Raw genomic sequence first — 21,266 nt, forward strand, 5'->3', positions numbered from 1 at the left:
CAATAATCGGTAGCCCGAACATGATTTGCGTGACTTAATTAATTAAGCAGCCCTAATTAGGTCCGTTTAACCCCGAACATGACACGCGCAACCACCCAAACTACTCCGTTAGGATTCGACCAAAAAAACAAAAACTACTCCGTTAGGTATAATTTATCTTTTGTGGCAGTTTATTCATGAAAAATGACGTCTTTGATGTGATTATTTGCACAAAACCAAATAATGTTAGATTAGGACTAGCAAAATTTCGAACTCAATTCCATCGTTCTTAGATTAATGAAGAAAATTCAAATTCCTTTTTTAATTACTCTACGAATGTTTATATAATATAAGATAATGACAGTTAATTTCTCAATTTACTTATAATGTGTATTATACTTTGTCGTTATATGTAATTCAAGAAAAAAAAAATATATCCATGTAGATTTGGGTACGACCTTAATCACTCCAAGCAGCCTACCCATTTACGTTAATCTATAGAATTAATTGCAGAAGGGCCTTCCATCTTATTTGACGGCAAATGAGGAAGTTGGGTGTGCTCAAGTCGTCTCCAACTTTCAATTCCAAAAGCTACCTTTTGTCATGAGGACAAAAGAGCTACGAAATCACGAAAGGAGTAGCCAAAACGAGCACGGTATTCATACAATTACAAGTCTAATTAAGGTGATTTAACCTAAAGGATGAGCTAAACTCTTCAGATCCTAACTATCATATCCCGTCATGAATCGGATGCTATCAAGTCATCGTTACAAATTCTTATAAGCAATTGCTAACATTGACCACATAACATTTTAGTTTCGTAAATGGCGTATTATTATAAATTTCACAAAATAAATAAGGCGGCGCTAGATCGCCAGATACAGTTATTTGATCATATTATAGTGGTTTTAGAACATTTCGGGTACAGTAATAATGTGGTTGGGCGGTCAATGTAAGCCGATATTTTAAGAATAACCTGTGGTGAATGGGCCTGTTAGAGTACACACTATAGATATGTTGTGGTTTCATCTCCCCTCCTCTTACATACGCTGATTGTTCATCCATCGAGACCATGTAACAAAGGAAAAGGAGAGAAATATCTAGGTCCGGATCCGTGCGACTTCGCCCTTATCGAAACGGTTCGAAGACGGTGGTTGTCCAAACCGAGTATGCGATTTCGATTCTACTATCTCAGCATTCTAAATTTCCATATATGGATTACAGATGGTCAATTCTCTTATAGTCGGCACTCGCGATCGCAATCCTCTCGCCATCCACGTTCTTGATATGAGCTGGGGGTTTGGTGACACTTCAAATCAATGTGGAAGCACAAGGATTGAATGCAGGAATGGCCTCCTTTCTTTCTCGACCGCAAAGGAGGAGACTTACCAACCACGCCGATTGGGACCTCCCTGAGAATAGGGTGGTTGGCTGTCCGATGGTAACATAACACCCGAAAAAGCTAATTTTGTCTTCTTTCATCTTATCCAATGCAACTCTCTGGTCCATTCCAATCCCACCTGGACGGATGCTGTCCGAGAGCTGTTGTGGGTCGAGCATCATGCGCGCCTCAAGTTTGGACTCACAGAAGAAGTATAGCCCCACCAACATAATTGCATTGATAGGCAGGGCGTTTTGAGGCGATCTGCCGTGTGCGATCTAGTGTTAACAAGTGCCTGGAGAGCACCTTTCGAACATATTTTTAAGAAGTATCCGGCTTTCGCAACATTAATTACGTATGTCCCAAGAATAATCTGTATGATCCCGAAAATACAAATTTTTCTTATTTGGCAGGCGAGATCCTCGTTAGTGCTGTGATTTTACTAAAGTTAAGAATTCCGACATAAAATTCAAAATCTAGAAATTTTAATCTTGCCAAAGCAAGAAAGAGGCTAGTATTTCAACTCGGACTCGCCGAGAATTGATTCAAGGTATTCTCCTCCGGTTGACGCATCATGAAACGTTACGAATTTCGTCGACAGAAGGTATTTTTGGTAAAGTCCGGTACCAATAGAAATATATGTAAAAACGGGAGCACAGAAAACTCAATCCGAGTCTTGACCAGTGATGACCTGGGTTATGAGCTTTCTTATATTGCAGTGCATAGGAACAGAGGGTAGGAAGCAAGTTTTGGACCTTCTGGCCCAATACTTTCTGCATTTTGGAGGTTTAATCCATCATTATGGACACAAGCAACTATGCATTAACAAGTGCCAGCTTTTTTTGGTAACATGTTTGCATTTTCCATCGCCAGTTAGCTAAGTGTTCCAGCTTTCTTTGGCGATGAACTTTCACGAATTTTTGTGGGTGGAGACCACTGAAAAATTTTGAGCCCCTCCAGGACCGAGGATTCACGGGCATGACACGGTGACACGATCTTATACGGTATGAACACCAGAAATTCCGTGGAACTTATAACTCCGACTTATGACCCGGATGACAGTTTAGCCGAAAACGGACATTAGTCGACACATTTTGGCGGTTCTTTTTCGGATCCGAGTTTTGCAAAGAAGCCGATTAAGTTTGAGCTATATTGTCAATGTCACAGATTACACACGCAAACACGAGATGAAGCAGCAGGAATTGGCACGCCTAGATCGTGTACTAATGTCCGAGGACGGCTTTTCAAAATTCTGGGAACTCAAATATCGAATTCATTTAACTAGGGTTTACTAGAGTCTTAACTCAACATGCTCCATCTCTATGTTGCCTGCTCTAGAAAAAGAACTTTTCAGAGTCTTCAAATTCAGGTCTTGTAGATAGAATTTTCCATGGTGACTCAAGGAAAACAGGAGTTAAAGGTGCTCATAAGTTTAGAAGACCAAAACAGTCCGAGTTCTATCGAAAATTGCAGATAAGTGTGCTATGCTAAGAGTTTGCTCGGAGCCCCGGTTGTCTTGTTAGGTATCTGGTCTGATATAAGATGCAGATGATATATCTTTGAAACACCTACATTACATTTCAGACAATCGTGAAATATGATGTCTAAGCTGGGGAATCAGATCTCTTGATAGGTGCTCGTATGTCGCAGGGCTTGAGGGCGCACAAATAGTCCTCCACCCGGTTTCTGGTCCAACCAATAAATTGCGCATTCGTACTGACGAGGGATTCTTTTCCAACTTCATGTAAATTTTCTCCGTTAACGATGCCGCCTAGGTTAATGCAGGCTGAGAGTTCCTTCGTCATGTACATTCTCCGAAACACACGAACAAAGACCGAATTTGAATGTTCTATCAAGTGTCAAAATTCACCGGTACATGCATTTGAACATAAATTGCAGCAGATGCAACCGCGTTTTTGCACATCTTAACCATGAACTTTTCGTTAAAGTGAATGTAATGGAAGTGATTTTTGCGTGTTTGTTGTCATTGAATCGCTCTTATCCATCCAAAAGCCAGTCAAATTCCGTCATCCAAGAAAGAGAGAACATCCTCGAGATTAATGACCTTTCTTACCTAGTAAGGATCTCACAATTATTTAAGCTTCTTTACAGCTTTTTGGCTTGCTTAGAAAATATCTGACACTAAATTGCTTTTCAACTAAAAATTAATGCCGCCGAAACGAAAAGAAAACCGATTCACGCCTCCGAGCGACGATAAATTTCACAAGTAAAGATTGAAGAATGATGAAATTGGGTGAAAGGAAATAAAGGCAAAGGAGAAAGTTGAAAAAAGAGAGGAGGGAGCAATTGATTACACAGCAAAACTAAAGGCCAAAGCTTGCCAATGATTCCAAAGTAGGGTCAAGGCAAGGAGCATCATCATATTACATGGTCTAATTATAATCTCTAAAGCTACTTTAAGGTCCCCAAATAACCTCCCACTCATTAGCCTACTCACATTCTTTACACACTAGTTGTAGTTGCCTCCTAAGTTCTTTTTTTTTTTTTTTCCCTCTTTTTAGCTCCATTTCTTTGGTCACAGCATCAAGAACACTGCACAAAGCAGAGCCATCTGCAGTTGAAGCAACCCCACCACCTCCTGCAATCAACAGACAAGAGAATATGTAATTGAGACCCCAATCAACAGCTCCTCTATCTTTTCAGATCTTCATATGAAGTTCAAGTATAAAGACCATGTTAGTACTCAAGAGTAATTAGATAAAGGTTCCTACACTTTCAGCAATTTCTTCTTTTATTTGACTTTTGGCTTCATAAGATATTACCGCCCATTTCGGATTGCAGGTGTAAGAGATGACAGATTTGACCAAAAGAGCAATGATTGTGGCACAATTTTAAGCAGGCAAAGTGATTATCATTGATGATTACTTCAAAGCTATGAATTCCTCATTTTCACAATGACAGATGATTTTCTGCTATCTTTCGTCTCAAAATGCTTAAAACAAAGTCAAGAGAACTGATAATAGAATCACCCCGAATGATGTGCGGCGTGATTCGGATTTAGAACCTAAAACACTTGGATACATCAAAACCGTAACTAGTTGTCGACAAAACTTCAGACTACTGCTCCTAGAGTTCAGTCATTTAGCCAACCGTGTACATTAAGTTTCAATTAAAGCGGTAAAGATCACAGAAGCTGCATGCTACTTAAATAGGTTCTATAATTGGTAACCTCTTGAGACTTGTAATGGTAATGTGGACGCTATCAACACCAAGCCCAACTGAACAAACACTGACAATATGCGGTATTGGCCCATTACAACGTACTCTGACATGATTCAACCATTCAATATAACCACTTTAATAGTCATTCACGAATTAGTATTCTTGTTAATAATCGCTTTGATGAATCGAACTAGTCTTGTACCTGTTTTCCTTGATCTGAGGTAGGCAGAGGCCTTATTGTGGCAGAGTCCACTTCTCCTGTAGGCAGAGGAACTGCAGGATTGCTATTAATGAAGGGTATCCCACCTTTGTCCGGCAACAAGCTCGCTGCCGGGGCAGGCCCCGGCGAGAGCTCCTCGCGAGGGCGGTATGGCCAGGGAAACGCCGGCGACGACGACACAATCCCTCCCGTGGTCGGGGCCGGGGCCATGGCCGGCATTGGAGGTGATTCTGGCGGGATGATTAGATTCTCTGGGGATGGTGGCGGTGACTCGGAAGATACCTTAACGGGAAACTTTTGGGTGTCTTGGCATGCATTGAGAGAGCCATTGTTGAAGGTGAAGTAGAAATAGCCAGGGCGTGATGGGTGCCACTAGATAAGCATTGAAAGAAATGGTCAGAAAAAAAAGTTACAATGCTTTTCATTTGGCTGATATTACTCCAGATTCAAGAAATTACCCGATTCAGGTAACATATCTTTTCGTTTGATTTTGGGCTTGTTTGAAGAGAAAATTCATATCAGCTTGTGAGCTTCTTCGCAACATAGTTTTAAAATGATAATGTAGTAAAGCTCCAAGATTTTAGCAGCTTTTGTGAAATCCAAGCTAATTACAAGTTGTTAAACGTGTTCATCTAAGGAAAAGAGAAGAAACAGAAAAGTAGAGAACCCAACTGCGCACACAAACACAGAGGGAGAGAGAGAGAGAGAGAGAGAGAGAGAGAGAGAGCATACCGTGAATGTGTTAGAGCCCGGCTTGGTAAGAAGAGTGGCTTGAGTGAAGTCGCAGAGAGTGAAGGCTCGCTGATTCTGGAAAATGTAGAGGTCGTATTGATGCTTGTGTCTGAAAACTGAGAGACGACGCAGAGAACAGGGGAATGTTAGCTCAATTTTGAGTTCTTGAAATCCGAAACTGAACAGAGAATTCATGCGCAAGATCTCTTCCCTTCAAAAAGAAAAGAAAAGAAAAGAACGAAAGAAAAGGAAAGTACTTACTGATGGTATCTCCAACATGAACAGTCGGGTTCTTCCACTCTGAAACTCCATCCACAAGCACTGTTGAACAGTGACCCACTTTGCAAACAACAGAGAAAACAGAGAAGAAGCATAGCAACGCGACGAGCATTGTCATCTTCATCATGTAACACCAACAGTTCTTGTATTCTTTCGTGTAAGCCGGGACTGTGAGCCGATAAAAGATAAAGAGTGGGATCAACAGCGAGCTTTATTCATCTCTGGCAACCTTTTCTTTTTTTCTTTTTCTCTTTTTCCTTCTTTCTTCCAACTTTTCTTTAGAGAGAGAGTGTGCATGAACTGTCAGAAGTGCTGGGCTTTTCAAGGGAAGAGCTTTGAACGGATGACAGACAAATGGGTGTAGGGGATGGTGTGTGTGTGTGTTCTCGTTATTGCAAAAAGCAACACAAAAAAAAAATCCCATTAAGAGATTATAGAGTTAAATAACCAAGATTAGAATAAGGATGGATTGAGAGATTAATTACACTAATTATTCTAAAATGATTAGCGTATTATCATCCTGCAACATCTTCAATTTCAATGCTGAGAAAAAAAATAAAGTATTGTACAATCTTGGGGGGTGGAAAATGCATACTATTCTACTTTCTCTGAGGAATCCTCACAACCTTTTGTATTTCATAATTACTACAGTTGCTTTTGTATAATGGTGTAATTATGCCCCCTGTAAAGTTTCCCCTTTTCCCCTTGTTTATCTTTAATTATCGATACTCTAAATTCAATTATAAATTAAAATATATGGAGCTTGGGAGATGACAGAGGCAAAATTTTTTTGTTTTGGGAGACCTGAGAGACATAGACAAGGCCTCGCACGTGAAGAGACATTAAGGCAGGCTACCATTGCTCTTAACAGATTCAGACACGAAGCATGGGCGGATGGGCCATTTGGTTTCTTAACGGCTGTCACTGAGATATGTTTTCGATTTTGGTGAGAGATAGGAGCACGGGTTTTTCCATTTTGTTTCATCTGTGAGCATTATCATGTCGCATTGCCTTCGTAGGTAGCCTTGATTCACTCCTTTAGTTTTCAGGTTCGAAATTTTTGGGGGGAATTTGATGGGGACAATGCTTGGTGGACTACCAATGCGATATGCTTGTTGATGGAGACTTCACTCTAGGCATTTACATTTGTACACTGTGATGATCAAAAAGTGAAGGTTAGAATAAAGAGATCGTGGACCAAAGATGTAATGCATGTTTAATAATGGTGATGACTAACTTTGAGATATATTGTCGTATATGTTGAGACGTCACAATTTCCGGCTCGAGATTTGGAGGTAATGGTGGCCACCGAGCCGGCTAGCATGACTTGGCCTCTGCCTAGGCACGGGTCGTCATGCTGAAGGCCCGGTTTGGCCTGGATTGGATCAGGCCCATGGGCCCTACGGCTTTTACGGTTACTCGTTCAAACTTCAAAACATATCAACTGCGTGAAAACTATTTATACTTAGGGCTATCTGCAGAGGTCATAGGAGGTATCAATTTAACCGATTATGAGATTTGTAAGGTGTTTCATTAGCCTCCGGGCAATATTCCCAAAATCGCCCTAGTAAGTGAACTGGAGAGGCTAGTGGTTCATCATTTGACCCGGTGAACTATTTAAATTGGGTGATTTAATTAATTCGAACAAACATGAATACTTTATATAAAATAATGCTCAAATTTTATGAAATTTCTTGCCACATCAAATGGATTGAGCGCATTATGTGTCCCTCAACGACACAAGTTCGAATCTTTTCAAACCTTTTAAAGGTTCTAAGATTCAATTGGTAAAGCGCTATTTACGACTATTTTAAGGTTGGATTTTAATCCATAAACCCACGGTCCCCATTTTCCATTTTTTCAAAATTCTAGACCAAATTACATCTAACAACAAGTTCATTGATCTGATCGGTTCAGCTAGATCAACACTGGCTTTTACCGGTTTTATTACCGAGCCACATAATCCCTTGAGCCGGTGGACAAAGAGGACTGTGATGAGTAACGACCATATGTAAGTGCTACAATGTGATTAATTTTCTCAAATTACTTTAGCTAAGGAACATAAGGTTGTTTCACTAGAGAGAACCAATCTACACGTACTTTCCTCCCTTTAAATCAATATGCAAAACGGCAAGATCCTCCAAGCAGATCACATCGATTCAGAACAAACAACCAGGTCCATTATCAAACGACTCTATTTTAATGTGGGTCAAGGGTCATGCGTGGACCTAAAATTCTCGTGGATAGAACCTTCACGAGCCTAGACATTATATATTATAAATCCTCAAGGGACGAGCCACATGTATTAAACGACAGCTTCACTTTCATGGAAAGAAGGGGAGAGATTCTAGTGCTGATGTTGAATGTTTAAATGTGGCCGCTAGTGAAAACCGTGACAGCCTTAACTTCGACATGTCGTGAACTTCGATGTGGGCCAAACATTTTTTCCTGAAAGGAAAAGAGCAGAAATAATAGGGGTTAAAAGAAAAGAACAAAAGGCATGGTACCAAATGTTGCTTTGGGAAGCTCGAAAGAGAAAGGGCCACTTCTTTTTCTTCCCTTCCTTGATAAAGAATTCACTTCACTCCTCCAGCTCGAAGGTTGGGCAAATTTCTTCTGTTAATAGATTTTAGTGGATTTACAATTAGATCATTGAATTTAAATTTCAATCACTCAATGCATTAAATTTTATTTTTTTTCAATTGATGTGCTTTGGTTCTATATCTTGTTGATTTTCTAATAGATTTTTATGTGGTGAACACATCGCCAATTTTAAAAATGTCAGGTTCATTATCACGCCATTGTCGTGTCAACTGTTTTGTTGAAAATTGGTCCGTTTTTGCCGAAATGCATCAAATTGCAGAGAAATGAAAGTTCAATGTATATGGTTATTGAAATCACAATTCAGTGATTTGATTAAATGTTGTGCTAAACTTTAATGACCACAAGTTCAATTTACTCAATCAATATCTCAACAATTCAAACAATGTCAGGAAGGAGAGAGAGAGATATGCAATTTTACATTGATTAACTTGGTCAATTTTGACCAACGTCAAACTGAAGATAAATGAAAGTTTGATGTATCTGATTAGTGACTAACTAAAAATTGTGATAAACTTTAATGTCCACAAGTGCAAATTACTCAAATAATTTAGAGAGAGAGAGAGAGATGCAAGGTTTGCATTGATTAAAATCATTTCCCACGTTAAATATATCTTAGCTTGCGAGCACTCAACTAATCGCGACCCTTAGATTCATACTCTTTGTAATGGTCTTAGAGATTTTTCGTACTATTTAGCCACTCCTAAAGTTTCCTCATGAAAGAAGGAAGAGGCTTGTACATGAATTTTAGGTTTGTTTGCGGCGTCTTCCGAAAAAAGAAAAAAAATAACCTTTTCATTTTCTGTCTTATGAAAAGGATTATACATGGAAAATAGGTATAAACAATTTACATTGTGAAAATTTTAGGCCTTTAAGATTACAAGAAGAGTTAAAACTCAGACATAAAAAAAAAATCAAGATACAAAAGTAAACGTGACTCTAAACAAACTCTAAAGTGGAATGATTAAAAAAACCATCAATAGGGCAAATGCGAACACTCCTTGCTTTGATTAAGTTACTTTAGACACCCCTTGTTTTTTTATTTTTTTCAAAAAATTACTCTGACCCCATTTCTGTTTTGCTCAATTTACTTGGAGACCCTATATATTTTCCATAAACTACAAGCACAGCTCTCTACATCTTCATAAACTACTTTGAGACCATCATTTTAGATACTCGAAAGGGATAATTACCAAAAAAGTCCCAAAAGCTAGTGTACGATTGTCAATTTAGTCCTAAACCTTTTTATTTGATCAATTTAGTCATGAACATTTTGACGATTTGCCATCATTCCGATCAATTTTGGCCATAAATCATTGACGGGACGCTGGCCGGCCTATGTGGCCCGATCGGCACTGATGTAGACAATTTGTTAATAACTTTTATGACTGTGGTTGGTCAGGGCGTTATGGCCCTCGCCTGAAGTCCTCGCCTGTTGGGACTATAAAATAAAAATATTAATAAAAAATCTTTGTTAATCGCTGACATAGATGTCGACCATCCACGGCGAGGGCTGCGTTTGTTTGGATTTGAATTGGGATGAGATGGAATAGGATAAAGTGAGATTAGAAATCTTTGGAATATCCACCGGATTCTAATATATCTCATCATATGTTTGGTGTAACTTAATATATGTATCTTTGAAATTTTTTGAAAATTCTTTGAATATTGCTCAATGTGACGCCTTCGCTATCTCACGGATTGTTGACGCCTTCACTGTTTTACTAACAGGGAAGAGCCACTAGAAGCTCCTCTCTCCCGTGGCCCCTTCGGCAAACCAAACCGCCTCTAGGCTATTGCGACCCCTCCTCGCCTATGGCTGCCCCGCCGACTACTACTGCCCCCGCCGCCCACTCCGCCCTACCGGCTTCCGCCTATACCATATCCCACCGACTGTCTAACGGCTTAGGAGGTTGGCCAAGCTCGTTTATGGGCTTCGAAGATTTCTCCATGTAGTGACTTGAAGTTATTCCAAACTTGAATACAGCAAATGATGTCGAGTCTGATCTTCAAGAGAGCTCAAGCGATGTGCGCAAGTTCCGCAAGAGAATGATTAGAAGAGATGCGTGTCTTCTCTGATATTTATACGATGCGTGCACCTTTATAACATTTCAGTGATGCGTACACCATGCAAACTACCTCTAAGAGTATAGGTGATAATAACATTAAAAGTCTTATCACTTTTTAGCACATAGAGTGAATACACGTGATTTCGAAATCATAATATGCTTATACTCGCTTTTGATAATTGTCAATTCAATCAAGTGCTGAAAATGGTTGATTTTAAGAAGTGAAGTTAGCTCCCTAAGCTAAGGTTCACCATCATCTTTGTATTTCCACCAAAGATATTGGATATAGGCTCGTGCTAATGATGTTGTGTGCGGACCGAATCCAATCGCAATATAGGTTGGGTCGAAGCTGATAGCCGAAAAATCAGTCTAGTAACTTATGGTTTTTATTGGATTCGCTCCATTTTTTGAGATGTGATCGGCATAATCTGTTAGAATAACCCTGAACAATAACAAACCGACTTTAATGGTAAGCTTGTGTTCGATGGAACTAATCAAATCTTACCTCGTCTGTAGCAACATGATATGGCCATTGCTTGTTTTTAGCTAGAACTATACGCATGAATGAAGTGTGGAGCTGACGAATTATCATGACCCATTTTTGTTTTGGCTTCCTGATGATGCAGACCTCTCAATGCATTTTGCAGATGCTTCAGATAGGGAAGAACTAAAGGACGCTCGGAAAAGATAAGCTTAGACGTCAATGAAGACTACCTTGACGCATTCCGAGCTAAAACGTTCATCGATTTGTTTGATAAAGCACAATTTCTTGCAAATGCTCATCAAGTGCCCTCTTGATTGCACTCCAATTAAAGACCATCTCATATTATGGATGAACTTGGCGAGCAAAATCTATCGTCTCTCCTCGAATTGACCGTTCTTTCGAAGCAACCTAAGCTCAAGCTTCTTATGCTGAGGTACTTTGATGTGATCGTTGCGGCCTCTAATATATGCATCGACCTTCTCATTGGATCCAGCAAATCAAAGCAAGGAACTACATGATGCGAAGAGCATTCGATGTAATTAGTGATGATATATGCTCGAGGAACGACATGAATACGATCACCTCGGAGCTAATTATCATCCTGTCTATTGTTCTAACTCGTCCAATCTGTAATCCTAACGAGCACGACTTCGCGTTGATTCACGACGAGTACCATTCCATCCTAAACTGCTTGAAGTCACGGAGAAAGAAGGTGGCAAGGAAGATTCGGCTGATCCGACTTCTTCACAAGGCGATGGGAATATTCGTCACTGCTACATGTGGTCTAGTAGTCGCGATAACGGTGATGGTTCTCGCAGCCCATATGCTCACCGGGCTGCCTATGGGGCCGCCCATTTTTAGCTTTCCGCTGAAGTGCTTCAGGAGGAAAATGTCCAACTTATTCGGATCTGCACGGACTCCGGTTTCTCGAGAACAATTGGATATCGCGGCTAAAGGGACGTACTTCTTGGATAGATATTTCGATATGATTAGGCGGCTAGTATCACGACTTAGCGATGAGATCAAGCATAACAAAACCATGGCTCATCTTTGTTTGACGAGAAGGGAGGGAAAAAACTTCTGAGCCATCGGCGAACGAGCTCAAGAGGAGGAACATCACATTTCAGGAGCGAGTGGACGAGCTTGAAGAGCACTTGTATTTGTGTCTTGCAACAATAAAACGAGCGAAGGATTTGGCAGTAAAGGAAATGACAATGAAAGATCATTTTAAGATGGATTTCTGGCTTCTTGTGCAGAATAAACGAAAGTTCATGGTCGTTGGTAATTAGACATATGGTCGGTTAGATTAATTGTCGGAGGCATTCGTACTTTTAACACTTCATGCAACCAATCGAGCTTGTCTTCGATGGAGTTTGACTGGAGTGGCTTGATTCTTTGCTTGGCGTTCTAGCAGAAGAGTCCAAATTGTCTTGTGTATTCTTAGTTTGGCTGTCAAATGAGCCATGAGTTACTTTTACAAATCACTGCCTCCTTTTCCCTTCATAAAATGCAAATGGAGAATGGCAAAGAGTGCCCCTAAAGCACTTGTTAAAGATCATTAATTTTGCTCCGGAAAGATAAACATACCAATTATTTATAGCGGTCTTAATTAGTACTCTTAAGGCACTCGTTAATAAGATCTGATACAATATAAAGATTGATTTCTCCTATCAACTCATTGAGTTTCAATGAGGGGTCTCTTCATGATACAAAGGTAATGTAAATTGTTATGGTGGATAAATGTACCGGAAGTCCTAAAATCGTCGCAATTGAGTCTTAAAACTTATCATGAAAGTGTAATCAAGTCTTAAGACTTGTCAAGTTGGTGCAATTAAATTGTAAAACTTGTCAAGTTGATGCAATCAAGTTCTAAAACTTATTAATATTCCGTTTGTCAAGTTGGACAGAGTTAATGGAAGGACTCGATTGTAATTTTTGAAAGTTTTAGTTTTCAATTGCACTCTCGTGACAAGTTTTAAGACTTGATTGTATTTTTCGAAAGTTTTAGGACTTAATTGCATTTTCGTGACAAGTTTTAGGATTTTCAATACACTCATCCCAAAAGAAAAGAAAAGAAAACTACTAATAATATAACATGATACAATATAATCCAAAGCTCTCTCCTTTTTAAATACTTATAGAGTAAATGCTGATTCAACATAAGCAAAAGGGTCATCATGCCATCACCAAAATTTGATTCCAATCTGATAAAAACACGAAAAGGAGGACATGGCCTTGAATCCAGGAAGGAAGTCTTTTATTGAACAAAGTTTGGAGCTTTCTGCACATGATTTAGTTGAGTCACACAGCAAACTTTGTCATCCTCAATTATCAACCGTTGAACTGGGAATCACTTGTATATACACGAGATTACATAGATGAGACAAGGTCATTCAAATTGTCAAAAGGACAAGCATGTCTGTCCAAGGAAAGAAGACCATAGGATATGCTCTGTTGGGTTAAGATTAGAAAATCATATCTGGTTCCTGCATTGTTTATGTTGTCCCTACATATAGAAAGCTTTGCCTTCACTAGTTCCTCAACAATTTCTCGAGACTGACGAGAAACAAAAATGGAGATTCCTTTTAGCCATGTACTGTTATTCTTTGTCGTCCTGGTCTCGAGTCATAATCTGAAATCCATTCTGTTCTGTTCTGCTGATCCTACAGATGGTTTCACTGAGGTACCGTTGACAGATGCAAACATCGAGCTGCAAAAGCCTTATGACATTCCACTGGAGGAGCGCTACAGCTTCGTGGATGGGGTGCGCAAGTTGTGGGTTTACGCCGATGACAAGCCCCACGATCCAAGCAGTCACACTCAACCACGCACCGAAGTTCGGATCAAAGTAATTCTCGTACCCCCTTACGGTTCATCGTTGTAGTAGTGATTGATTGAACAAGAAACTGATCTAATTAGCGGAATCTTTCCCTCCTCGATTTTGTACCACATCCTTGTAAGCTTTAAGGTTACACATTTGGCAGGGTCTAGACTACTCGTCTGGAGTCTGGCAATTCGAAGGGCATGGTTTCGTGCCCAATGGGACATCCGGCGCTACGATAGCCCAAATACATGGTGCAGCTCATGGAGCTACTACCCTCATACTGAGGATCTACGAGGGGGATATGCGGTACCACAGCGGGAACCTTATCGCCACCGGCCTCTACGACAGATGGTTCAGGCTTAACATAATTCACGACGTCGATGGAGGGAAAGTGACCGTGTTTCTCGATGGGAATCAAGTGTTCCAGGTGGCTGACAAACGGCCGGGCGACCTGCACTTCAAGTGTGGAGTGTATGGGGCGCCGGCTAACATAAGCTACTACATGGAATCGAGATGGAGAGACATCAAAATCTACAAGAAGTGAAGGACGACGAGCTTCATTGGGCATTTTGCAAAACTTGGCTTGCGAATAAGTCCTGCCCGATAACAAAATCGTTGTTAGGCAGTGATTGCTGTCTTTAAGGATCCAAAGGATTTGTCTCACGATTCTGATCACTATGAATATGAGCAGTGACATTAGCAATAAGATCCTGTTCTTTGTTTGGATGACAATTCCTGCTAGAGAATGCCACTGTTCCCGAATTCAGTGATAAATTTCGGCGAAACATATCGATTAATTCAACTGGTGTCTAGCGTCTCACAACTGATTATCTGTTATCTTTCTCAACAACCAACTGAATCCACATGAGCTTTAGGCGAAGCGTTCACGCAGCATGTTTAGTTGTTAACATCGGCGACCCACAGAGTCCATATCTATAACTAGTGGAAAGACTGCTGGCGAAGGATCCCGTGATTCCATCGTAGTAAACAAAATAAAAGTGCAGAGATATGAATGATAAGGTTTGTTTCTGTAGTATGGCCCATTCATCAACAGGTTTTAGTACAGAAGCATGTTAGAAAGTACTTCATTTGAGATGCTCACGAGACTACTTGAATAACTATAGTCATAAATATCGGGAAGGCTCGTGCTTTTTCAATCCCAAAGACGACCGGAGACACTTCTATCATCTTCACTTTATCATATTATGGGTCCCACTTCATGCTGTTGGAAGTAAAAAATTCAATTACAATTATATTCATACGATGAAGACTAAGGTCTAATGTGAGGCCCACTCTTGAATTGAGCTTGAATCTCGCCTTTTTTTCTTCTTTTTGTTTGGTTTCTTCTTCTGCTTTTTCTTTTTTTTTTCCATTTGAGACGAAACTGGTGAGACTCTTTTCCAAAGAAAAATAGCTTATTTGGCGGATAGCCAACTGGTCATTTTGTTAATGAGTTTTGTGTGTGTATATGCACACATATATACTGTACTCGGAAACTACTATTCTAAAATAGTCTAAGCACAAGTAAGAATGAAAAAGAATGTCCAACTTATTCGGATCTGCAAGGACTCGGGTTCTCGAGAAAGTCGCAGAACAATTGGATATCACGGCTAAAGGGCTGTGCATTACGGATAGAAATGTCGCGATGATTAGACGGCTAGTATCTCGACTTGCTGACTGGATGAAGCATAACAAAGCCATGTTTGATCTATGTTTGACGAGAAGGGAGGGAAAAACTTCTGAGCCACTGGCAAACTAGCTCAAGAAGAAAAACATCGCATTTCAGGAGCGAGTGAACGAGCTTGAAGGGCACTTGTATTTGTGTCTTGCAACAATAAAACGAACGAAGGATTAGGCAGTAAAGAAATGACAATGTAAGATGATTTTAAGATTAATTCCTGGCTTCTTGTACAGAATAAATGAAAGTTCATGGTCGTTGGTAATTGGACATATGGTCGGTTAGTTTAATTGTCGGAGGCATTGGTACTTCTAACATTTTATGCAATCAACCGAGCTTGTCTTCAATGGGGTATGAATGGATTGGCTTAATTCTTTACCTGGTGTTTTAGCAGAAGAGTCCAAATTGTCTTGTGTATTCCTAGTTTGGCTGTCAAATGAGCTATTAGTTACTTTTGCAAGTCACTGCCAACTTTTCGCTTCATTAAATGTAAAAGGAGAATGGCAAAGAGTGCTTCTAAAGCACTTGTTAAAGGTCATTAATTATGCTTTGAAAACATAAACATATTAATTATTTTTAGTAGTCTTAGTTAGTACTCTCAAGACACTCATTAATAAGATCCAATGTAGTATAAAGATCGAGATCTCTGATCAACACATTGAGTTTCGATGAGATGGGTTTCTTCATGAGACAAAGGTAATGTAAATTTATATGTCAAAAAAGAAGAGAACTTCTGATAATATAAGATGATACAATATAATCCAAAGCTCTCTCCTTTCCAGATACTTTTAGAGGAGATGCTGATTCAACATAAGCATAAGAGTCTTCATGACATCACCTAAACGTGATTCCAATCCGATAAAAACAGAAAAAGGAGGACATGGCCTTGAATCCAAGAATGAAATCTTTTACCCAACATATGTTTGGAGCTTTCTGCACATAATTTATTTGAGTGACCCAGCAAACTTTGTCATCCTCAATTATATATCAACCGTTGAACTAAAGCTTCAATCTGTATCGAGCATTTGACCTCTTCTTAGTGTTAGGTGCTACATATAAGCTTTTTTATTGAAGGAACAAGACACTGGCACTGGTCCAAAAAAGGTTCTAGGCTTAACTTGTGTTGTCTCTGGTTCGTGGATATGATAATCCTAGCAGTACAATGCCCAGCTTTTCCTTGTAACTTCACCTGGTCAAGAACTGAAGAAGATGCGTTCTTTACTTCTGATCCTGTGCCTTGTCCTTGTTTATAGCATTGAAATAGTTCGTATCTGTGCTGATCCCACTGACGGGTTCACCGTCGTGCCGCTGACAGAGTGGAACTTCGAGATACAGAGACCGTATGACAAGCTGTTGGAGGAGAGGTACAGTTTCACAGATGGAATTAGGAGGCTTTGGGTCTATGCAGATGATAAACCTCACGAACCTGACAGTAAGACCAAGCCACGGACGGAAATTCGCATAAGAGTATTCTCGCAATCCCTCCATTTATTAGTTTTGAATTTTTCTTTTTCCAATGTGCATACATGCCTTATGGTGTTCGTAGTTCAAGTAGGCCCGCCTTCACAGTGACTAAAGGACTCACATCCAAATTTGTCATCAACTAGATCTTAATGTACTTTCTCACAGGGGCTTGACTATTCATCTGGGGTGTGGCAATTTGAGGGCTACGGTTTCGTGCCGAATGGGACCTCCGGAGCCATCATAGTGCAGATCCATGGCGGCACGGGGCACGCCACTACTCTGATACTAAGGATGTATGAAGGTGATGTACAATACTATCTTCACGATCTGATCGCGACCAATCTTTACGACAAGTGGTTCAGGGTGAACGTGATCCATGACAGGGATCAAGGCATCGTGGAGGTTTACCTTGATGGGACTCTAAAGTTCGTGACGCAAGATCGTGGCCCCGGCGACTTGTACTTCAAGTGTGGAGTGTATGCCGCGCCCCCTAAGGTGAGCTATTACATGGAATCGAGGTGGAAGGACATTAAAATATACAATAAGTGCTTGTAGAGAGTAATTACAGGGCAATTTGGCTAGCAAAGTAAGTCAGCAGGGTCACAAAGAACTAACTAAAAGTTCAGGTGTTCCCAAAATTGACTCTCAGTTCTACATTGTCCGAAAAAAAACCTCTTCATCTTTTTATTTGATAACTGGTTGTTTTGGTTTCGCCCGTAAAGCGCTTGGCTTAGAGTCATGCCTCTTAACTGATTAATAAACCAAAAGCTTTCTACCAGACAGAGAACTTTAGGATGATGCATCTAAAGCTGCCTTGTCATGTGAAGTAATCAAGGCTATGATATGCAAAACATGTGACCTGGGAAGTCAGCTTATTGCAGAAAAGTAAATTGTGGTTAGTTCAAAGTATAAGCTAGGGCTGAATATACAGTTAGCTGTTGGTGGTCCAAACACGTCGAATTAGGAAAAGACATGCCAATCAACAATACTTGTCGACCACAAATGGCTTTGAAGCTTCTTTCTCTGTCTCTGCATATGTGACACCAGCTCCACTGATGAGCCTCCATGCATGTGTTAGTCAACTAGCACACAAATTTATTAGCACCCTCATCCCTCGTCTTGTTCAGCCAAAGAAACAAATGACACAATCTCTCCATGCTAAATCTACTTTTCCTTTTTTAGATCTCTTATGGTTTCGGTTACATTTTTTTATTTTATTTCCTAAAAAACTGACGGATCAAGTGGGTCGATACTTTAACAAAAAGTGAAAATAGGAAATACTGAGCCAAGAGATTTGACAGAAGATCATGTCCATGCTCATGTATTATGTCATTAATGATGCGACTATGATTTTTCATCTGCTTCTTGTAGATCAGTTAGCATAGTTAATAATGGGATCACTCGAGATTCATCGACTTATCCCTTAGTTTACATTCTAATTACATTCATAGTCGGCCTTCGTGTATATTTTGCGTGCCCCCAGTCATCTGAAATGTTGACTCAGACATATTAGACTGTTGAGCTGTAAATTATCCGGTTCTTTCGGAATCTAGAACTGAGAATTCCATCAAGTAGAAAGAGCCAGATTCTAATGGTATCCTGATTAGCACACGGAGACAATTTGAGTCAGGCTAATCGTCTTATACTAAACAAGAAAACAGAAGGAAACAATGCCAAGTCTGTCTCATTGAGATGATTAGATTCTATGCATGAACTTAGAGCAGAATGCACTACCATACAATCAGTCATTTCGGCCTTCTCCCATTTTAGAGGATTTTGCTCAATCGCTTGCTGTAAACGAAACCGACAGTAACATACTTAGCTGTACCAAAAATTAACAAAACTCTTTAAGCTTGTAATTTGATATATTCTAATGAAGTTTGTGTCTAACCCTCACAAACACGGATGGATGAAAATGATGAAGATGGCCACGATGAAACGGCACCATGAAGTAATTGGCTCGGTGTGAAATCGATGTGGTGAGGTGATGGAAACAAATTGCAATGGACCTCCAAGTGCATAGACGGCACAATATCGTCATCCATCACTGTCTGAAAATCAACGACAAATCTGCCATTGTTTGAATCCATAAACAATTATTAAGACTAAACCTACTACATTGAAGACAAGTAATGGGGCATCAATCAACCCTTTTGCATTGACATAATTGGACGGTCATACATTTTCTCAGAAACTCGGAATCACTTGTATATACACATGAGATCACACCGATGAGACAAGGTCATTCAAATTGTCAAAAGGACAAGCATGTCTGTCCAAGGAAAGAAGACCCGAGGATATGCATTGTTTTGTTGAGATCATAAATCATATATGGTTCCTGCTTTTGTTTCAGTTGTCCCTACTTATAGAAGCTCTGCCTTCACTAGTTCCTCAACAATTTATCAGACAGACGAGAAACAAAAATGGAGATACCTTTTAGCCATGTACTATTGTTCTTTGTCGTCCTGGTCTCGAGTCATAATCTGGAGTCCAATCTGTTCTGTTTTGCTGATCCTACGGACGGTTTCACTGAGATACCGTTGACAGATGCAAACATTGAACTGCAAAAGCCTTACGACATTCCACTGGAGGAGCGCTACAGCTTCGTGGATGGGGTGCGCAAGTTGTGGGTCTACGCCGACGACAAGCCCCATGATCCAAGCAGTCAAACTCAACCACGCACTGAAGTTCGGATTAGAGTAATTCTTGATTCCCCCTAGAGTTCATCGTTGTGGTAGTGATTGGTTGAAAAAGAAACTGATCGAATTAGCAGAATCTTTTCCATTTTATTCTGTCTTGATTTCTTTGTTCCCTCCTCGATTTTGTACATCTTTGTAAGCTCCAAGGTTACACATTTGGCAGGGTCTAGACTACTCGTCTGGAGTCTGGCAATTCGAAGGGTTCGGTTTTGTGCCCAATGGGACATCCGGCGCTACGATAGCCCAAATACACGGTGCAGCTCAGGGAGCTACTACCCTCATACTGAGGATCTATGATGGGGACATGCAGTACTACAGCGGGAACCTTATCGCCACTGGCCTCTACGACAGGTGGTTCAGGCTTAACATAATCCACGACGTCGATGAAGGGAAAGTGACCGTGTTTCTCGATGGGAATCAAGTGTTCCAGGTGGCCGACAAAGGGCCGGGCGATCTGTACTTCAAGTGCGGAGTGTATGCGGCGCCAGCTAACATAAGCTTCTACATGGAATCAAGGTGGAGAGACATCAAAATATACAAGGAGTGAAGGGCGACGAGCTTCGTCGGGCATTTTACGAAATTCGGCTTACGAATAAGTCTTGTCCTGTAACGAAATCAATGTGAGGCAGTGACTGTTGTCTTTAAGAATCCTCAGGATTTGTCTCATGATCCCGATCACTGTGAACATGACCGGTGACATTAGCAGCAATAAGATCCTCTTCTTTTGTCTGGATGATAGTTCCTGCTAGAGAATGCCACCGTTCCCGAATTCAGCGATAAATTTCGGCTAAACATTGCTACTAATTCAACCGGGGATTCGCTTCTCACGACCGATGATCTGTTATCTTTCTCAACAATCAACTGAATTCACATGAGTTTCCTCACGGGACGCGTTTAGCTCTTAAATCCATAACTAATGGTAAGACTGCTGGGGAAGGATACCATGATTCCATCATAGTAAACAAGAGACAAGTTTCAGAGATATGAATTATAAGGTTGGTTTTTGTAGTATGGCCATTCATCAGCAGGTCTCAGTACAAAAGCATGTTCAAAAGCATTACACTTTAGATGCTCCGTAGACTACTTGAATGACTATATTTATAAATATTGGGAAGACTCGAGCTTTTTCAATCCCAAATACGACTGGAGACACCTCATCATCCTGCATCATTATGACTGCATCGTTTTTTAGACGTTCAAAATTATCAAATCTCGCCTTTCATTCTTCTTTATATATCGCTATGTTATAGTCGACACTCTTTTCAGCAATTTTAACTGTTTAATCTATATTTATCATATATATATATATATATATATTCATTATTTAAAATATCTAACACAAATAAAAATGAAAAGAATTATCTACTTATTTTAGTGAATGCATTTGGTTTAATTAAAATTATAATATATATCACTATGTCATATCATCCCTATAAGATTTTATAGATATTTGAAAAAAAAAATTGACAATATGATAGAGGTAAGCACATTAAAAATTCCCAACATCCATTATCATCATGCAAATTTAAAGAAAAAACTTCCTGAAACATTATTACATGTAATAATTATTCATTGACAAGAAAATCGTGGCAATTTACTTGTATTATAAGACAGCCCATTCAAACTATTAGCTTACTTAAATTAAGTAAATTGAAAGACAATCAATTAGTTTG

At 39.9% G+C, this 21,266-nt stretch overlaps 4 protein-coding genes across 4 annotated transcripts; 3 read left to right on the forward strand and 1 right to left on the reverse strand.

Moving 5' to 3' along the window:
* Nucleotides 1-3,643: 3,643 nt before the first annotated feature.
* Nucleotides 3,644-6,073, reverse strand: LOC115693840 (uclacyanin-3). Its single transcript, XM_030620900.2, has 4 exons — nt 5,757-6,073; nt 5,496-5,611; nt 4,746-5,135; nt 3,644-3,959 (listed from the first exon to the last, which is right to left on the reverse strand). Exons 1-4 carry the CDS (start codon nt 5,899-5,901, stop codon nt 3,897-3,899), a joined length of 714 nt encoding a protein of 237 aa, XP_030476760.2. The 5' UTR covers nt 5,902-6,073; the 3' UTR covers nt 3,644-3,896.
* Nucleotides 6,074-13,500: 7,427 nt separating this feature from the next.
* LOC115693858 (citrate-binding protein-like) lies at nt 13,501-14,296 on the forward strand. The gene is made up of 2 exons (XM_030620919.2): nt 13,501-13,776; nt 13,913-14,296. Exons 1-2 carry the CDS (start codon nt 13,501-13,503, stop codon nt 14,294-14,296), a joined length of 660 nt encoding a protein of 219 aa, XP_030476779.2.
* Nucleotides 14,297-16,639: 2,343 nt separating this feature from the next.
* LOC115693857 (citrate-binding protein-like) lies at nt 16,640-17,449 on the forward strand. Its single transcript, XM_030620918.2, has 2 exons — nt 16,640-16,897; nt 17,060-17,449. Exons 1-2 carry the CDS (start codon nt 16,640-16,642, stop codon nt 17,447-17,449), a joined length of 648 nt encoding a protein of 215 aa, XP_030476778.1.
* Nucleotides 17,450-19,317: 1,868 nt separating this feature from the next.
* LOC115693859 (citrate-binding protein-like) lies at nt 19,318-20,140 on the forward strand. The gene is made up of 2 exons (XM_030620920.2): nt 19,318-19,593; nt 19,757-20,140. The coding sequence occupies exons 1-2, from the start codon at nt 19,318-19,320 to the stop codon at nt 20,138-20,140; spliced, it is 660 nt and encodes a 219-aa protein (XP_030476780.2).
* The last annotated feature ends 1,126 nt before the right edge of the window (nt 20,141-21,266 follow it).

Source organism: Syzygium oleosum, unplaced genomic scaffold (assembly GCF_021117445.2).
Source record: "Syzygium oleosum isolate NSW1041296 unplaced genomic scaffold, Sole_v2.1 Sole_v2.05, whole genome shotgun sequence".
In the NCBI taxonomy this organism is placed as follows: domain Eukaryota; kingdom Viridiplantae; phylum Streptophyta; class Magnoliopsida; order Myrtales; family Myrtaceae; genus Syzygium; species Syzygium oleosum.